The sequence below is a fragment of the Vulpes vulpes genome, chromosome 12 (genome assembly GCF_048418805.1).
Source record: "Vulpes vulpes isolate BD-2025 chromosome 12, VulVul3, whole genome shotgun sequence".
Taxonomy (NCBI): Eukaryota; Metazoa; Chordata; class Mammalia; order Carnivora; family Canidae; genus Vulpes; species Vulpes vulpes.
The window spans coordinates 516,046-535,283 of record NC_132791.1 but is presented as its reverse complement, the minus strand read 5'-3'; the positions used below and the strand labels follow the sequence as shown (position 1 = coordinate 535,283).

General features: G+C 53.7%; 1 protein-coding gene and 1 non-coding gene across 3 annotated transcripts in view; both read right to left on the bottom strand.

The window, feature by feature from the left end:
• Window positions 1-7,740: 7,740 nt before the first annotated feature.
• Window positions 7,741-19,238, bottom strand: part of C5 (complement C5) — a 75,527-nt gene continuing 64,029 nt past the window's right edge. For both annotated transcript variants that reach the window (XM_026002850.2, XM_072727494.1), the window contains 8 exons: window positions 19,055-19,157; window positions 18,598-18,672; window positions 18,377-18,482; window positions 17,459-17,542; window positions 16,523-16,612; window positions 13,651-13,734; window positions 8,739-8,877; window positions 7,741-8,158 (listed from right to left, as the gene is read on the bottom strand). In XM_026002850.2, the coding sequence (XP_025858635.2) occupies window positions 8,017-8,158; window positions 8,739-8,877; window positions 13,651-13,734; window positions 16,523-16,612; window positions 17,459-17,542; window positions 18,377-18,482; window positions 18,598-18,672; window positions 19,055-19,157 (823 nt within the window). In that variant the 3' untranslated portion in view covers window positions 7,741-8,016. The remainder of the gene's footprint in view (window positions 8,159-8,738; window positions 8,878-13,650; window positions 13,735-16,522; window positions 16,613-17,458; window positions 17,543-18,376; window positions 18,483-18,597; window positions 18,673-19,054; window positions 19,158-19,238) is intronic.
• LOC112923115 (U2 spliceosomal RNA) lies at window positions 16,035-16,224 on the bottom strand. Its single transcript, XR_003235606.1, has one exon. It is a non-coding gene; the product is annotated as a U2 spliceosomal RNA (small nuclear RNA).

The following is a 19,238-nucleotide window of genomic DNA, read 5'->3' as shown; positions in this document are numbered from 1 at the left end:
CGTGAGCCTCTTTGCCTCTTATTTTATCAGTGATTTCTTTCTAAAAGTTGGTTCTGCACACAAGCCGCGATCCCTACCCCAAGGGCTGTGGACTCTACCGACTGAGCCAGCCACGCGCCCCCCTGGCTCCTTTTGAAAAGAACCACAGTCTACACGTTCAGTGACACTTTTTTAAAAAAGATTTTACTTATTCGCCAGAGAGAGAGTGAGCGAGCGCACAAACAGCGGGGAGAGGGAGAGGCAGGGACCCCGCTGAGCAGGAGCCCACGTGGGACTCGATCCCGGACCCCGGGACCATGACCTGAGCTGAAGGCGGGCCCCTAGGTAACACCTCCTGAGAGGAGCAGCCTGAGTCCCTCGGGGGCTGTGATGGAGGCACGTCTGAAATGCAAAATCAAACAGACAAGGAAAGCCGCCCGGCCCCGTCCTCGGTGCGTGTCTAGTGACCAGCGACCAGCTGTGCAGCCGGAGCCTGGGGCAGGGCCCGTGTCCCCGCTGCCCCTCCAGTGACGGGACCGGGGCTGCGGACGGCGGGCCTGGCACCGGCCTGTCCCCATCCCGCTTCTCCTTCCATGGAGACCGTGTGTGCCCCCAGCCCCCCACTGCCGGGGCCCTCCGAGGACAGACCCACTGGGAAGGACACATCCTGGGAAGCAGGGACCCAGGAGGGCACACTCACGCACACGCGCGCCCACGGCCGCCTCGTCCAGGGGTCGGAGGGAAGCTGGCAATCTGGATTTGTAGGTGGAAGCTCTTGATTTTGAGAGCGCTCCGCGAGCCAGAAGGCAAAGCCGCTGAGTGGGTGTCTGTGGGCCGGGGCAGTGACATGGGGCGGCTGGGCTCACCCTGCGGGGCACCGGGTGCACAGCACAGCCGGGGACAGGGACAGCATGGCTGGGGACAGGGCCACCACGGCAGGGATGGCCACCACGGCAGGGACAAGGCCACCGCCCCTGCGCCCTCTGAGGACCTTCCCGCCGAGGCCCCAGCACGGTGCCCCCTAAGCCGGGCGCCCGTCCCAGCCCCTGTGCCTGCTCCCCTGCAGCCCTGCTTTGTCCGAGGGGCATTCCCCGCCCGGCCTCGCCCGAGCACTAGGTCCCGCAGGATGCGCCCCCCCCACACCCGGGCACCCCTGCACCCCGCCGGCCTCGACCGGAGCCTTCACACAGTTTCCTGGAACCGTCAGGGCGGCGGAGCTGTTTTCCTAACTCAGGAGACAACTCAGCAGTTTTGTTTTTCAGCGTCTGGGACTCATAAACCTGGAATCCTGTCTTCGTTTTTCCACTAGAATTTTCCTTGGCTGGGAGCCTGGCCCGGGCCCTCTGCCGGGCTCCGTCCTCCCCACCCAGGGCACGGCGGCTCTACAGACGGGGAGACTGAGTCAGGCGGTGGCAGCGGGGAGGCAGCCTCGGAGGAGCCCGAGGGAAGCCTTGCCCAGGAGCGGCGTCCAGGGCGGCCCGTGGCCTGCGCCCGCGCCCCTCGGCTCGTGGGCCTGGAGCAAGGGAGGCGGAGCGGAGCCTGGGCGGCCGGGCGGCCGGGCGGGTGGGCCGGGAGCTTCACTCCCTGGGCCGTGAGCCGTTAACTGGCCAGGAGGGAGAGCACGCAGGACCCCGGCCTTGCTTTCTCTTCCCGGAAAACCCTCGGCCTACCTGGCAGAGGCCCGCGCCTCCGGGAAGCCGTCCTGGCCTGATTCTCTTCCACGCTGATGTCGTCCCCGTCTGGCGGCCCGCGGGCCACTGTCCCCGCTGCGGTCAGAGCGGACGACCACCACTGCCTGCTGCCCCTGCGGGACCCGCAGCACTCCTCGCGTCTGCGTGGCCGGGCCCGGCGCCCCTGGGCTCTGCGCCCCACTTCCCGCACCCTCCTATGGGTGCCCCCCTGTGCCCCCCCCAGTCGCTCACACATCAGCATCACCGTGGGCTGCGCTCCCTCGAGTGTCTGCGTGGGCATCTCCGTCCCCTTACAAGGACACGGCCCCGTCGGAGTGAGGGCCGCCCCCGCTGCGGCCTTCCCTTGCCCTGACTGATTCCACCTGCGATCACCCTATTTCCCAAGCAGGTCACATTCTGCGGGGCTGGGGGGAGGCTCCTGGGGGGGCACAGCTCAAGCCATCAGGCCCTCCCTTCCCACTTGGCACATCTGTATCTCCTCCCGCCTTCCCCGCGTGTCCTGGCACCTGTAGCCTAAGTCGGGGACTGAAGCATCCCTGATTTCCCCGCCCCCATTCCCTCCACACCCCTTGTCCTGCCTCCAAAATCTCTCCTGGGGCTGCCCGTGTCCCTGCTAGTTCAAGCCCCCATCACTTGGTGACCCCAGCTGCAAGAGCTCAGTGGCCCCCGGCCTCCCTCACCTGCCTGGTCTCACACCCTCGCCTACGGAAGCACAGTGTTCTAGGGATCCGCCCCCCGCACCCCTGCCCCTGCCCCCCACCTCCCTGCCCCCGCCCCCGAGTTAACTTCCGATCCCTCGATCCCTCGGGTTCTTTGATGGGCCCCCTGTGTCCCGGACCACGGCCTTTCTCTGGAATGCCCTCTCCGACCCTCCTACAGCTGCTCCTTGTCAGGAGGCGAAGGTCAGCTTAAGATCATCTTATTGACCGACACTCGGAGACCCTCCGACCCCCTGGTCAGGAGCAGCCACCGGTTGTTCCCCACCACACACCCTGATTTTATTTCTCTGCAGAGAATTTTGTAAAGAGGTTATTTTTTCTCATTTCTGTAGGTATTTATTGCCTTTTGCCACAGTTACAATGTAGTTCCTCGGAGAGCAGGGGACCTTGTTTACCTTGGTCACACCATCTAGGACCGTGTCCAGCACACGGGAGGAATTCAATAAATATTTATTAAATGAATAATTAATCCTGCCCGGAAGATCTTTGTTTGTGAGCCCTACCCTGCTCCACCCCCCACCTCCACCCTTTTGAAAATTTATTCTATTCATTTTTTTTAAAATTTTTATTTATTTATGATAGTCACAGAGAGAGAGAGAGAGAGGCAGAGACACAGGCAGAGGGAGAAGCAGGCTCCATGCACCGGGAGCCCGACGTGGGATTCGATCCCGGGTCTCCAGGATCGCGCCCTGGGCCAAAGGCAGGCGCCAAACCGCAGCGCCACCCAGGGATCCCTATTCATTTTTTTAAATAAAGATTTTACTTATTTATTCATTAGAGACACAGAGAGAGGCAGAGACACAGGCAGAGGGAGAAGCAGGCTCCATGCAGGGAGCCCGATGTGGGACTCGAACCCGGGACCCGGGATCACAACCTGAGCCTCAACCGCTGAACCCCCAGGTGCCCCTGGAAATTTGTTCTAAATAACCAACAGGAGGAACAGGGGACACACACCCACTTTGGGTCTTGACGCCTGTTGTCCAAGTGGCTTGCGAGGCTGTGAGGTCAGGTTTCATTTCTTAGGCGACCTTTCAATCCCAGGGGCCCCCAGGGGCCAAGGGAGCCTCTGGCCTGGGGGAGGGGGCGTGGCGGTTAGAGACGCCGAGCGGCCGGGTAGAGCTGCTGCCACGGGGCTCAGGCGTCAGCGGCCTGGTCGGCCCGCCTGCTGCGCCAACGCGGTGTGGCCGCGGGAGCTGGGGCGACCGGGGAGCTCTTCCCGGGGTGAGGCCGAGTCCCGGAGGCCAGCTGGGAGGCAGGGAGGCTGTGCCAGCCGGGGACACAGAGGGGCTTGGGCCAGGATCGGCTCAGCACTGGAGCGCCTCCGCCTAGGTCATGGGGTCGGAGCTTCAGGTGCGTCTCTGCAGAAGCTCCGGAAACGCAGGCCTGTCCTCGTGGCTGTGCGCACAGCTGCTCGGCGACCCCGGGTGCCCCGTCCAGGTCGGCCACAGGCGCTGACGACTCGGGACGCGTGGGCACCGCTGCAGGTCGGAGCCTGCATTCCTTGGGGGGCCGCCGGCTTCCTGACGGCGGGAACCACCCCTGGGGCAGAACAGTCCAGAGTCCTGAATCCGGGCTCCACCACCTGCGGGCTCAGCGTTCCCCGGGGGGGGGGGGCTCAGCCTCTCTGTTCCCCGGTTTACTCCTCTGTACCGTGGCAGTAGCACCGCCTCACGGGGTTGCTAGTGCATTCAGAGTCACGGGTGGAAAAGACACGAGAGATGCCTAACACCTGGGCAGCGCTTGGCGGGCAAACGGGTCTCCCAGGTGCCGGGATGTGCCCTGGGCACGTCTGCCAGCGCCCTGCGAGGGTGGCCTGCGGTCCCTGCCGTGGCCTCGTGGGCCTCCGACCTCCCCACCGCATCCGGCTGCCCCCACCCCCCATCCTCTGAAGGGTGGCCTGCTAGGGCCCCGCCTGGCTCCAGGCCTTGTCCACTGAGGACCAGCTCCAAGGCCCCGGGGCGGGGGGCAGGGCCTGGGCGCGGGGCCCGCGGGGTCAGCCAGGCACCCCTAGCCTGCCGGGCTCTCCCCAGAGAGCGCTTTAAAGTGTGCGTTTCTAGGCTTGGCTCAGAGCCTGTGCTCAGCAGGGCCAGGGTGAGGCCTGAGAACCTGCCTTTCTGTCTGTCTGTCTGTCTGTCCTTTTTTTCCTTTAAGATGTTACGTGTTTGATACAGAGAGAGCGAGTACAAGCGGGACAGCGGCAGGCGGAGGGCGGGAGAAGCAGGCTCCGCGCTGAGCAGGGCCCGACGTGGGGGACAGCGGACACGGCTCCTACCCTGCAGCCCCCACCTGGCTGATGTCGCGGCTCCGTCTTCACAGGATCACAGCGAGGGGCTTGCTGACCTCAGGAGCATTGGGGAGGTCCCCGACCACGGCAGGTCCTACATCCTCACCGTCCCGGTGCCCCGTGGTAGCACGTCCACCGCGTCCCGTGTCTCACACACACACACACACACACACACACTGCGGCCACCCCAGGGGCCGTTTTCATTTGCACGCTAGCACATAAGGAAGGAGCGGCCTCCCGTCGGGCCCGGGCCCCGGGGAGTGGAGGGCACGCAGGGGAGGACACGCCAGATGCTGCTGCCAGGTGGTGGCCCTGGCTCCCCGGGGGCCCTCCTGGCCTGTGCCGTCGGCGGGGAGCTGGGCAGGGGGCTGATGACAGGACCCAGGGCGCCCCATCGGGACCTGAGCTGGAGTCAGGAGACGCCTAAGTGGCCGAGCCCTCGCCGCGCTCCCGGGCGCCTGAACCTCCCGAGCTGTGGGGCCCACGGGAGGATGCCTGGTGTCCATCGGCACGTTCGCGTCCTTTGAGGGGGTGGGGGGCCTGCAGCGAGACTTCCTCAAGTTGTGCTTAAACTGTGCCGCGTCCTAACATCGTGTGGAGGTCCTCGCTGCACCCCATGCCCACCCCGGTCAGGCCCTCACGGCCACTCCCTGCTGGCCGTGCCCTGTGAGCACAGCAAGGCCAGTGACTGCACTGGAGCCCAGGGTGCAGGGGGCCCGACGGTGCGGGCGAGGGAAGGCGTGGCCCCTAAGCTCGGGCCCCGCTGCCCGCCTCCCCACTGAGGGCGCACAGCGTGGCAGGGCCGCGGCCTGGGTGCAGGTGCTCCCCCGAAGGCTGCCTGCGTGGCCCTGCAGGTCACTCCCTACATGTGTCGAGGGGGTCCCGGCAGTGGGGCCACTAGCCTCCTGGCTTACAGGCGTGAGAGCGGAGGCTTCAGGAGGCAGAGCAGGTGCAGATGGCCGGGCGACCCCCCGGGCCCCCTGGAGCCACTGAGAGAGGATGTGGGTTTGTACAGGTGACGCCGAGGCAGGGGGAGGCGGGCAGTGTCCCCGCAGGGCCTGTGTGGGGTGCACACGGAGCCTGTGGTGGGGGCCTGTGGGGAGGCGGCCGTGTCGGGGGGTGAGGCCGTGTTGGGGTGCGGGCCTGGCAGCAGAGGGGACCCGCAGGGCTCTCATCTCTCACTTCTGTCGCCCGTCCCTCCTCCAGGCCAGGTGTGTGGGAGCAGAGACGCCCATGGGGCCGGTGCCGCGCTGTGCGTGGGGAGTGTCTGGCGGGGCTGCCCCGGGGCGGGTCCACGGGGACCTCTGCAGTACTGGCGGGGCGCATGGCTGTGCCCCATGTGGGCGACACGCTGGGCCCATGAGCCTGCTGGGTGGCCCGGAGGTGACCGGGCTGCCGTTGAGGCCGTGCCGTGGGGGGACACGGTGCCAGCGCCAGACAGATGGGTCAGGACGGGGAACACGACTCTTTCAGCATCAGGTTTGAGCAGAAAATAGGACAAGAACGTCGCCCGAACCACGAGATGACCAGCCACCCCCTTCCTGGCCGACGGCGTGAGGCTGCCGCTCCTCCACGCGGGACCTCAGAGGGTCAGTCCCCTCCCCTGCTGCCAGGCCGCATCCTGCCCGAGGCCACCAGGCCACCAGCGCCCCGGCCCGGCCTGCGGGGCCACGTCTTCCTCATGCAGCAGAGAGGCCTTGAGCGTTCAGCCCCTGGTTCCCAGGCTGCGGGGACACAGGGCCTGTCACGGTCCCTGCGGGGCAAGGTCAAGCCTTGGGCGTGGGCCTTCCGCTGCGCATTCCCGGGGATGTTCCCCGTCGGGCTGCGCCAGCCGTGGGGGACAGCATGGTGCAGCCTGGCCCCGGGGCCCCCAGGGGTGCCAGCACCCGGGCTGATGGGCCTGCGGGGAGGAGCGGGCGGTGGGGATGCTGCTGGATGGGCGGCGGCGCGGCCGTGGGGTCTGGCGGCTGTTTGGAAGCCCTGCCACGGGGGACCCACCGCGAAGGCTGCCCCAAGCTCGGACAGCGAGCGGCGTCCATGGGGACGTGGACCACCCCCCCCGGGGCAGAGTCCGGGCCGCGGGCTGCACCTGCCGAGGGAGCTTCCACGGGAACAGGAACAGATCCGCACTCCCGGGGGCCGGAGACCTCGGCGCTGCTGCCAGGGCCCCGCACGCCTCAGCCGCTCCCCTGGCCGTGCGCGGCCTTGTCCTCGGTCGGTCGCCCTGACGGCCGGGCTGCTCCGCGGGTCACCTGGGGAGGTCTCCACTGCGTAAACCCGGCGAGAGGCTCCAGCCTGCACCCGCCTGGGTCTGAAGCCACCGTCGAGCGACGGGTGCGAGGTAACCGTGTGCAAGACGGGCCAGTGTGCCCGGAGCCGGACGGGCCGCTCCCGGGCTCGGCTGCGCTAAGCGGGCAACGGCGCCCTTCTCGGCCTCCCGTCCCCGTCCGTAAATCGGGCTCATGACAACCCCGCACCTCGGTGTGGGGGGGGGGGGTCCTAACACATTGAGTGGGGCCCTACGTGAAGATTCCCTCGTGAGATCAAAGAGCTACCCCCAAAATGTCACTTAAAAATCAACGTCCTTACAAATCGGGCGGGCCCCGGAGACCTGGTTGGGGCCAGAACAGTCTCCCCGTTCCCACTCGGCCCCTCTCCTCCAGGTTGCTGCCCGCGGCCTGCCTTCCAGGGCGGCGATCCGTGGCCGGAGCAAGTCCCGGGGGCATGGCCAGGTGCTGGGGGACCCGGGGGGGTCTCCACGAGGGTGAGGAGAGGGCACTGGAGGGCAGGGGCCTCCCACCGTCTGTTTGCTGAGGGCGTGACGCTAGGCCTCCCGGGTCTGTGCTGCGGCTCCGTCCACCCGTCCCGCCTCCTGGGGGGTTGAAGTGGCCCCAGCGTGAAATAACAGCCCCCTCCCCGGTTCTGCACACGGAAAGCAAGGTCAGGTTTTAATGATCCATTCTCTGTTCCTTGGTGTTTTCTTTCAAGCAAAGGCCATGTAATGGTAAGAAACCACACCTCAGTGGGGCTACTCCTGCGTCCCCAGCAAGCATTCCTGAGCGGCGGGTCGAGGAGGCTTCCAATTTTTATTGCATCTGGTGTCCAATAACCTTGGACGGAGGCTCTGTCTCCATGCCCCCCAAGGCCATGTTATTCCCGAAAGTTACAGCTCTTAAAATCATCCCCTAATAAAAGCAAGTGCCACTAATCCTAAGGAAAGGGAGCTTTCCCAGTAAGACCAGCCGTGAATGGTTTTTGGGAACAAGAGAAGAAAGGAAGGAAGGAAAGGGAGACCCTTCAGCAGCAGGAGCCCAGGGTGAGAACTGTGCATAGCTCAACTAGTTCAGGAGTTTTCACAGCCGTTTAGAAAGATGTCTTCGGCAAACTCTTCTAAATTGGCCAAGAACGCCGGGCAGGCTGGGCACGCGGCGTCCGCCGTAGGCCAGTATTCAATCCAGGTCGAGGAGTCCAAGGGGTAGATGTACCTGCCGAGAAAACGGACAAGGGAGCAGCGTGGCGGCGGCCGCGGGGAGAAGGCCCCGGAAGCCCCGGCTGTTGGGGCGGCTCAGGCCCCTCGCGGCCGCGTGGCCAGCCGGACTCTGCTCACCGTCCCCCCGGGGAGGACACCCCCAAACCCCAGGAAACTGCTTGGGGCTCCCACGATTGAAGGCAGGACGGTATCTGTTTCAAGCCCTATTTTTCAAAAAGAGACAATAAAATGCATAAACACTTCTGTCTTACAAACAGAACATGTCGTCTGAGGCCCTACTGAGGGGCAGATGTTGGGGGGTCGGATGAGCGCCCTCGAGGCGTCGTCAGACCCGGGCCCCAGGGTTCATCGATCAGTGAGCACTCAGCCGCCCTCTGCGTTTTGAGTGGTTCGTTGTCTTAAATTCGCGTGTTTCACTGCTTCTGGGCCTTGGATCAAGTGTGGATTCACACCATTGCATGTAGGCCCCTAGCTCGTGGTCTGCTGGTTGACAGCAGGACACAGCGGAAACACGTAATTAAGAATAAATGATGCCTGGTTTTGAAGGGAAGACCAGAGACTCCAATAGGACTTACCTGAAACTGAAATTGTGCTTTATCTGGAGGGCTTCTTTACCCATAATTAAGTAGCGTCTTCCTTTCTCCAGCTCAGCGTTCGCACACGTGGCCTTTTTAATGAAGGTGATTTCAGAGTCTTTCTGGGCAGCGGCCTCGCCTGGGAGACACAAGGGGACGATCACGTGCATGTCACGACGCCGTGAGCACAAGCGCCTCAACAACTCCAGTTCCCCCGGCTGGCGACGGAGGGGTCTAAGTTGATGCCGAGCGGCTGCCGGAGGGTGGCAGCGTCCCTACGGTTACGGCTCTGGGATCTGGAACCAGGCTCGCTGCCCTTTGCTGGCTGTGGGGCCCTGGACGGGCGAAGGCTCAGACCTCGCATCCGGAAGGTGGGAACGACGCTACAGCCCACCCCGTACAGGTCCCGTAGGGGGCCGTGAACGTGGGAGGAGGGCCTAGGCTCGAGGAGCGCGCCCGAAGCACTTCTTCTTCCCGTAGAACCGGGAACTGCGAGACCTTCTCTACGGTTGAACATTAATCCCCAAATGTCACACAACAAGATGAAAAGGTTATTTGGTTGCTGGCAATGACCGGCTTTGTATACACGCGAGGGGTGTGTGAAAGGACGTGGAGGACTTGAAAGAGGGGAACTCTGGGACCCCCAGGGGAGGAACCCGGGAGGAGTCGGGACGCAGGTCCCGTACGGGGCACGCATCCCCTCCCCTGCGGCCGGGCTGCCCTGCACCCGGGTGCATCTGCACCTCTCAAGGTCGCCAGCAGACACCCCTGGATGTTCTTCGTGGTAAACACCTGTCTCTCCCTTCCTCCCACCGTACCTGGATTTCTGTCACAATGTTGGCGTCTACGCGGCTGTGTCTTCAGCGAGGCTGGGAACTCCCTGGGGCGGGGCCTGGGCCTGAGTCATTGCTATAGACTCGGACCTGGGGGTGAGCTGTTTAACTCGGACAGAGTCATCCGAATCATTAAATCCTGAAAAACTTCGGAACCTAGACGTAGTAGTGACTGCATATACGGTGAACCTCGAGTGTGCACGCCTTGGCTCCAGCCGATGTTTCTCCCCCAGTGACCGTGAGGACATGACTTCCCCAGGCAGCAGGACCTCAGCTGCATCCCCAGCGCTGTTTACCAGCTCGGCCCCATCAGGGTAGCAGTGTCGCTGCTGGGGCCTTACTATTATTTTCAAAAGCCTTTTGCTGTGGAAATCTGCGGCCTACTCAGAAGAGGGACTAGGTAACTAACCTCAGCTTCTACCGTCACGGACCTTTTCCCGTTTACATCTTTACTCTGAGCCCCCTGTGTTTTTGGGGAAACATCAGCTCATCATTATTCTGTTTTTTTAAAATTAATTAATTATTTTATTTTTGCTCATCATTATTCTTGAACTGCATGGTTGCCCTCTGCTCTGGATAGTTTAGTTTTTAGTTTGGCTTGTTGTTCGTGTGCAGCAATTCTTGGGTAAGTGGTAAATAGGTGGTGTTCTGATATTTACGTAAATTTAAGATTTATATATATTAAAAAGTGAACACCCAGAATGAAGAGATAATAAAGTATGCAAAAATCTCTTAACATTTCCTTTTAAACGTCACAAATATGAATCTTCCAGACAGACAGGAGGACAAAGAAGAAATGATACTGATGAAAAAAAAAAAAAAAAAAAACTACAGCTTGGAAATCATCTGATACTGTGCAATATTCCAGAACAACCTGGAGTGTCTTCTGATACTATGCAAGAATTGGTACAACATAAGACAAATAATTTGTATTTCCAGAATGAAGAGCACTGATTATTTCAGTAAAAATAGGAATGGCTTATTCTCCCTTAGAATGTGAGAGCTGGTTGCAAACGGTGCTTCCCACCCTGTGAGAAGATCAGAGTGCTAACCACCTGTTTTCATCAGAGCGACAATCATGGTTCAGATTTTTTAAAAAATGTGATCATCAATGAGAAAAAAATAGAATAACATCACAAATCGATTTCATACAGTGAAACATTTGAAATAATAAAAACCAGAAAAGCATTCTTTTTTATCAGAGTATTGATCAAGCAAATAGATTTGGAAAGCATGTATTAGAAGCTAGCTCTAGTCTATGGCTAAAAATGTTCAAGCATTTTCATACTTGAAACACTTGAAAGAATTTCAAAGGAGAAGAAAATCAGTATAAACATAAAGGTACAGTGTAGACTTGCGGTCCTACTGACTGCAAAAGTTCTATCTACTGAAATGAGAACACAACTTTTTGGAAAATATAAGTAAGGTGACAAAATTTCAATCGTTCTTGAGAAATCGACTACTTAATATAAAAAGTGATAAAAGTCACATAAAATTTAAAAATGGAAACTTTGATGATAACTTATTGGGTTTTATTGATTTCAAGGTACTGGATGCAACAACAGAGCAACATATCAAACTGTCTGAGAGAAAAGGAGTCAATGAGGAATATTTATGTGAACACCTTATTGGTGCAAATAGAATGTTAGAGGAAAGCTAGGCTTCAGCAAAAATTCTGAAATTCCCAGCTGTTCCATTTGGCATCAACTGAATTCCCTACCAAGCAGGTACCAAGTGTCTCTAGACACTACATAGATGCGAGCCAAGCAAAAACTCACCTTACATATTATCTTCATAAATTTAGTGTCTCCTACGACATACTTAATACGACACTAGGCCAAAGTAAGTCATAATAGGAAAAGCTTTAAAAATTGCAATAATGAAAACTGGAAAAATATTGGGATTTTGACAGGCAGCTGGTAGTGCTAGAATCACAAAGGCAGTTTGGAAATTCTACCAAGCCCGGGCTCACTTTGATAGATGCTGTGGGATAGGAGCAAATATTTAGAAAGTGGATTGATATGTGTTGGACACATATAGTCTAGTCGAGCAGTTATGTCAATACCATCTTCAGATATTCAAGAAAATATATTTCAGCTTTAATAAGCTCAGAGATTAGAGAAAGAATAATGGAATTGTATAAAAAATAAAGGAAACTGAAATTGGAGCAAGAGCTGTTATAAAATCAAGCATGATTATAAACTTGGTGTAAAACCAAATAAAATCAATTTAAGGGAAAAGCTAGTTATACGAAAATGTTTTTGTTTTATTGACAAAAGTAAAAAAAAATACGATGAACTTCTAAGTTTTTTAAAAAAATTTGTGAATCCTAAAACTGCATCTAAGGTGTTTGTAAAATTCTCAGGGTTGAAGGGGAATAAAAATTAAGAAAGGAAATCCTCAAATTTCAAAAATTCAGTAGATTGTTGTCATGATTTAGCTGGTAATAGAGCTACATTATCTGTTAATTATTATTCACTGATAATAATAAATAATATAATAATTATGATGATGATGACGATAATAATACATTAAAAATGTCAGACAGGGTCCGAAGGACTAGAAACATTTCTAATGTAATTACTACCAATTTAGCAGAAGCTGAGAGAGACTTGGGGACCACGAACAATATTGTTGCTGTTAGGAGAAATTGCTTATTGAGATTCTGCGTCGTGTAAAGACTATCAATTGAATAAAGATGTAATTGGAAAAGTTTGATGCGGTTCCTCACTGTCAAATCAAAGCTCAGACGGGGCAGTCCTGTACTGAGTCAAACAAAATAAGAACCGACAATTTTCAAAAATAAGAAAACTTATTTGGAATCCTTAGAATGCTTTAAGGAATCCTTTGTGTGACCATTTATATAATTTGACAAGTAGTTGTGAAATACTTATAGTTTAGTTTAATTAGAGAATAAAAAGGAACATAGTTTACAGTGTTTTCTATGTTATTTTCCACATGGATTCATTTCACTGTATTGATTATTAAAAGCCTCATTGACCCTCACCTGGCGTCCAACCCGCCGCTCTGTGCTTCACAGATGCTCCAACCTGGTTTCCCTGCTTCTACTCTGATCCCTCCCACAGGGAAGCCAGGATGGTCTTTCAAAACCATAAACAGATCATGTCACCTGCCTGCCTCAAACCTTGTATTAAATAGCTTCCCCTTGGACTTCTAGAATAAAATCCGAATTTCTTGCCATGCCTTATAGACCCCTGGGGGGCCCAGCTTCTGCCCATGTCTCAGCTTCATCTCATACCAGTGTCTCCCGGTCTCGGTCACCCAGGGGCTCCTTCAGCTCCTGATGGTGCCAGGTCACCTGCTGTCTCGGGGCCTTTGCATGTTTGGTTTCCTCTCCACCCCATCCCTTTAAAAATGGTTAACTCCTGGGACCCCCAAGGGGGGCCCACGGTGGAGCAGCTGCCTTCGGCCCAGGCCGTCACCCGGGGTCCCGGGATCGAGTCCCCGCAGGGAGCCTGCTTCTCCCTCCGCCTGTGTCTCTGCCTCTCTCTCTCTCTGTGTCTCTCATGAACCAATAAAATCTAAAAAAAAGAAAATGGCTAACTCTAATGCCACCCCTAAAGGACGCTGAAATCGCACTGCAGGAGTTTCTCACATGAGTGAATGACGTCTTAGATGTCTACCTGTTACGATTGATAAAGGTTTAGTTTGTTTGTTCCTGTTCTTTTTTTGTTTGAATGTGTCTCCTTGAACAGAATATTGATTTTTTCTTTTCTTTTTTAAAAGATTTTACTTATTTATTCATGAGAGGCACAGAGAGAGGCAGAGACAGAGGCAGAGGGAGAAGCAGGCTCCCTGCGGGGACCCCAGTGCGGGACTGATCCCCATCTCCAGGATCACGCCCCGGGCTGCAGGCGGCGCTAAACCGCTGGGCCCCCGGGGCCGCCCCAGAATATTGATTCTATGAAGGTTCTGGCTCTGGCTGCGTTATCCAAGCTGTGTTGTCGTGTCTAATATAATGCCTAGTCTATCAATATAATGTCTCACATAATGGTGGCTGGTAAGTACTAAATATTTGTTGAGGGAATGAATGAATGAGTGAACGAATGAATGCTTACCAGCTTTGTAGACATCCAGGAGGGTTGCAGCGTACTTAATGAAGACATTTTCCTTAGTGATGGATGTGATTTGGACTTTATAAGCTGGTGGAAGAAACAACACAGGGATGCAAGCTTAACATCACTGCCGCCACGTCCAGCGAAACCGGAGTTTATCGAACAAATGAGAAATGAAACCCGGCACGCGCTCTTACGGGCCCCCGAGGTGACTCTCGCACCGTCTCGCACCTCCTGAGTACCCCCATCTGCTTCTGCTGATCATTCCACTCAGTGATCAGCCCCGGCCACGGCCACAGGACGGGCTGACTAGGGGAAGAGCAGCATTAAACTAAAGGACCGACTAACGTGCCCACGGGGGGCCCTTATCCATCAGTCCTGCCTGCCCGTGGGCCTCGGGTTCCCTCGCCTTGACTCCGCGGATACCCCCCAGGGCTTCAATCTTTGGATTTTGATAGGATTCCGTGTTCTGACTCATCTTTGCTTCGATTGGCAGCTGACGCGAGACGTTCTCTATCCTGTTTTCATCCAGGCATCGATTTTTAATCCACGGTATTAGAGCGCAGTTTTGGACTGAGCACCTTGAAGGGACCTATCCCTTCCGTGTAGTCTAAGAAAAGTTCCTCTCATTTTTGCTTTTGATGGGGTTGGAGTGAATGGCCTCAGAGATTCGCCCATTTTTGGGATCCTACCTAGCAAGAGGAATGAATGAATTTGCTGTGCTGGAACCAAGCCCAAATGAATTAGTAGTTAAAACAAATGTTAAAATGTCCTGAATATCAGATTTATAAGTCTCCGTGGTGGGTATGGGTAATGCCTACTATGCGCCTAAGAGGAGGGAGGGAATTATTTTCTTTCATTTCTATTTATTATTCCAATACCAACCCCTGGACTTCAAAAAAACACAGACAAGTCTTTTCTTGAAAGTAATAAACTAAATCCAGATGGCATTGGTTGTCTGTTAAAGTACTTTTCTGATATTTAAGAGTTAAAAATAGTTCTAAAATGGAGGAGATAAATAATTTAGTGAAATTTTTATTAAAGCATCATAGTGTTCAATTCTCAATGTATCTTAAAAACTGCAGCAGGTCTTGGCTGAGTTAGGCAGCTTTTTAGCCTCTTTAAAGAAAATCAGGGGGCATCGCTTCTCGGCCTTTTGGCTAAGATCAAGTGAAGAAAATCAGGGGGCACCTGGGCGGCTCAGCCGGCTAAGTGTCTGCCTTCAACTCAGGTCAGCTCCCGGGGTCCTGGGACCCGGTCCCAGGTGGGGCTCCTGCTCAGCGGGGCGTCTGCTTCTCCCTCTGCCTCTGCCCCTCCCCTCCCCTCCCTTGCTCACGTGCTCTCTCTCAAATAAATAAGTAAACCCTTTTTAAAATATCAAGATGAATTCTATGGAAACACAATAAGCCGTAAGTTCATTCTGATGGCTGTATTTCCAGTAAGAGAGTTCGGTGTAATGCAATGGAAGTAATGCTGGAGACCACGATGAGTCTTAGTTTTACTACTTATTTCCTGCATGACTTTGAACAGATTATTTAATCTTCTCGAGCCTCAGTTTCTTCCGTGACAAACTATAGATGATTCTCTGTTACCTCAAAGAGGTCTCGTGGGACCCCAGTGAGAAACCATATATGAAAGCAATCAGTAGACACACAGTGCTGAATTCACGGTACTTCTCTTTCTTTTATAAATAATACCCTATTTTCAATACACACTAAAAGGTTTGAGATAGTGTACAATACGCTCTCCTCCTCTCTACAAAAAAAAAAAAAAAAAAAAAGAAAGAAAAAAAGAAAAAGAAAAAAAGAAAAAAAAAACAAAGCCAGAAATAAACATTAGAAACCGTGGACAGAAGACAAAGGAATGAATCCTCTGAACTTAAGAGGACTACAACCACACTTGGGCGTTTGGCTTAGCTCTGAACAACCAGAAGATGTTCCTTTTGAAGAGGAAGATGGCAATTTTGCATATGTTTAAAATGATTTATTTATTTTTTTAAAGATTTATTTATGTATTTATTTGAGATAGATACAGAGAGAGAGAGGCAGAGACACAGGAGGAGGAAGAAGCAGGCTCCATTCCGGGAGCCTGACGTGGGACTCGATCCCGGGACTCCAGGATCGCGCCCTGGGCCAAAGGCAGGTGCCAAACCGCTGAGCCACCCAGGGATCCCCCTAAAATGATTTACTGTTGATATTTTTACCTTGTCTTTGAAAGGAGTTTGAAAAAAAAAATTTTTTTTTTTCAAAAAAAATTCTAAGCCCCTAAACCACCTTTGTCTCTGCCTCTGCTTGAATGAAATCTTACACCTTTGTGGCCTCTCAAAAGTTCTCTCTCTCTCTCATTTTTTTTTTTTTACTCTTACACGACCTTTATTTCCCCCCGGGGAGGGGGGCACCGTTCCTGGAAGTCCCGCAGTACCAGGTCAATGCGTGGAGTGGACGGCCCACGCTCCTACTCTATCTCCTAATCCCCAAAATCCACTTAATATATTGTCCTCGGACAGAGGATGTATCAGATGTTAAACTGACAAGAACAGATACTACCCCGATCTTAGCCAGAAGGCCAAGAAGTGATTCAGAAGTTCTCTTTGGATATATTTTAATTCGACATGTTTAATTTGATGGGATCTATTGGAGTAAAGTGTCTTGGCTACATGCGTGCATCACTCCTGTCATTTCAAATGAAAGTCACATTTCTTTGCTGCAGGACAGGTAATCTTGCAGGTTAATACTGAGAATCCATGGTGTTTTCTTTCAAGGGAACACATGGAACGTAGGATCCAAATTCACTGTGGAAAATTGCTGATCTCTCTGATCCCGCATTCATAAAATTTCATGTTCAATAAAACTCTACATAGAAATTTTGAACTCACCGTAGGCAATATCTGGTTTACAGGCGGTTTCTTTCCTCGCATCCGCAGAGATCGTCAGATCCAATTCTGCCTGCATTTGTCCGCAGTCAGCTGGATTTTGTGAAAAATGGTAAACGTTAGATTAACATAAAGAGGCAGACACTCCCTTTGGCAGCAAACACAGTGTGCATAAACCCTGACGACCCAGTAGGACCTAACACATACCAGGTGCCAAGACCTGTCCATTTTTCCCTCTTCCATGAGGTGAATCGTTATGTAAAGCAACAAAACAAACAAAAACAAGAGGCTTAGAATGGGTAGTCACCCCATATTCACGTGCTTCCATTAAGAAAGGAGGAAAAGTTCCCATTTTTGAGTATGACTAAAAGTCCCTTAAAGGAACCACAATGATAACTGGACTGATTCTTGGCTATAACTTGGTACAATCAGTACCTGAGAAACATGAAAATGTGATGATGTTTGAAAAACAAAGTAAACCCCGAACCAACCCAGACCCTTAGGGAGTCAGTTGTTGATCATTGTTGAGTTCTGGGTCTCTTCCTTGACCAAGGAGACGGCCTTGGATTTATAGACAACTGAAGGGAATTGAACAATAAAGAGAAAAGGACAAAGAAAGGAGCTAGTGGCTCCGTCCTGAGCGTCTGTTCTCTCAGACCGGGGGCCTGGGCCTGTCACATTAAACAGACCCGGGGAAACGTGACAGCTCCACACGCTGCCAGCCCTCGGCCGTCCAACACTCGTCTAGCTGGCGCTTCTCTGCCTGTGGGCAGTAGGGACTAGCGGGGTGTTCAGACGCTGCTGAGGAGCAGCTCTACAGCATCCAAGGAATCAGCGGAGGCCTCTGCTCCCGGGCCGTGACGGTGGGCCCATTAGCCCCGGATGACGAGCGGCGTCTTTGCACAAGCAGGCGGCCTGAACGTGTTACGTGCACTTTACCTTCTACGCATTTGCACGTTACTCCTTCACAGACTTTCTGCAGCTTGGAACCGGATGGGCTATAGAACACGGTGCACTGTTTATCTGCGGCAATGACAGCGTCGTTAGGAGCGGGGCCGTGATTAGCACACAGCACATTTATGGCTCAGTGGGTCTCTCCCAGGGGGCCTCGGAGGTCAGTTATTCCAAACCCTTCTTTTTGTGACTTAGGTGCAGGGAGGTTAAATCGTGACTCGTCTCTTCTGGTGTGGGCCCCTCGACCCTCCCTCAAAGTGATTTCCCCTTCTGTGCTTGAAATGTTACTGTTCGATATTTATTTCTTAGAATCAAGATATTTGATGCTTTGGCGAATGAGAGGAGACAGGTTGTGTTACATGAGCGTCTACAGAGAGGCCTGTAATCGTTCAGGCTGGAGAGAACAGCGCAGGAGGGGCCAGGTGTGTTCCGTGTGATTTCAGAAGATAAAACTAGAATGAATGGGTGTGAGAGTTTGGTTCGTTTCGAGAATCTTTTTTTAACAAGTAGAACTGTCTAAAGTGGAGCTGTCTGTCTTGCAGACCAAAGAGCTTTCTGATCATGTAGTGTTCTCAGAAAAGACCGAGTGATCCAATGTGGGGGTCATTCATTCATTCAACAGTTATCGATGCACGTTATGCACCGAACACTGTGCTGGATCTGAAGGGGCACAAGGATGAAAACGTTGTGTCTGGGTTTGGTGAGAACAACATGACAACAAATAGCCACAACGCAACATGACAATGGCTATAATGGAGCTCTCTGCAAAATGTGATGAGACCAAAGGTGGAGTGATCGATTCTGGGGGGCTGAAGACATGGGGGGGGTAGGTGAGCTTCTCCCGAAAGGAGCGATGCAATGACTACTGTGAGGAAGGCCCCTGAAGAGAGTCGGAGGGATTACCTGGCCTGTGGTATTCGTACACTGTGAACGTGGCAGGACTCAGAAACCCAACTTGAAAAAGCTCAAATATCCGGAATCGAACACAAAGGAACTCATCCGAAGGAATCTGTTGAGTAGATTCAGGGTTTGAGGAAATTATGGGAGAGAAGAGACTCAGCGCCTTAAGCCCGTGAGTTCCGGGTAGTGATGGGAAACGGGCGCGGGTAGGAGGTGGCACTTACGGAATCCAGCTGCAGGATAACATGCCCGTCTTTGATCTGGTAGTCAGTGAGCAGCTGATCCACTCCTTCCACAAGCTGAGCGAGGACAGGAAAGCATGCATTTAATTTCATTATTTTTTTTTAAAGTTGATCTTTTTTGTTTAAATGCGTTCACCTGATATCGGGGGTGTTAGACATGGGGTGTAATACATTATTCAAAAAGTCGAAGAGCAGTTCCCCCCCTTGAAAAAGTCTGGACATATAGTCATACGCACTCAGGTTTTGTTCAGACTGGGCCAGGATGAGCCCCCACTTTACTTTGAAAAATCAAAACCAAGGTCGATTGTTGGTTTGGAAAGAATATTCTAGGTGATTCTATGAAAGTGATATGTTAAAATGAAAAGGAAATAGCTTTATCTGCACAAGAATGCAGTAAAGAAAACCCAGCATCCAGAACAATATGTAAGAGAACACTTACAGCTCGTAGGTCTTCTACGTTTGCGTTGACTCCGGTAGGCAGGGAGATATCCATCACGGCGTGGGAGGACCCAGATGAGGATTCTTCTTTGCTGGGCTTGTAGCTGGAATAAATCAGAGATTAGGAAATGGAGTAAATAAGTGGACAAGGAAATCCCAGATCAGAAATGAGTGAAAAAAATGAA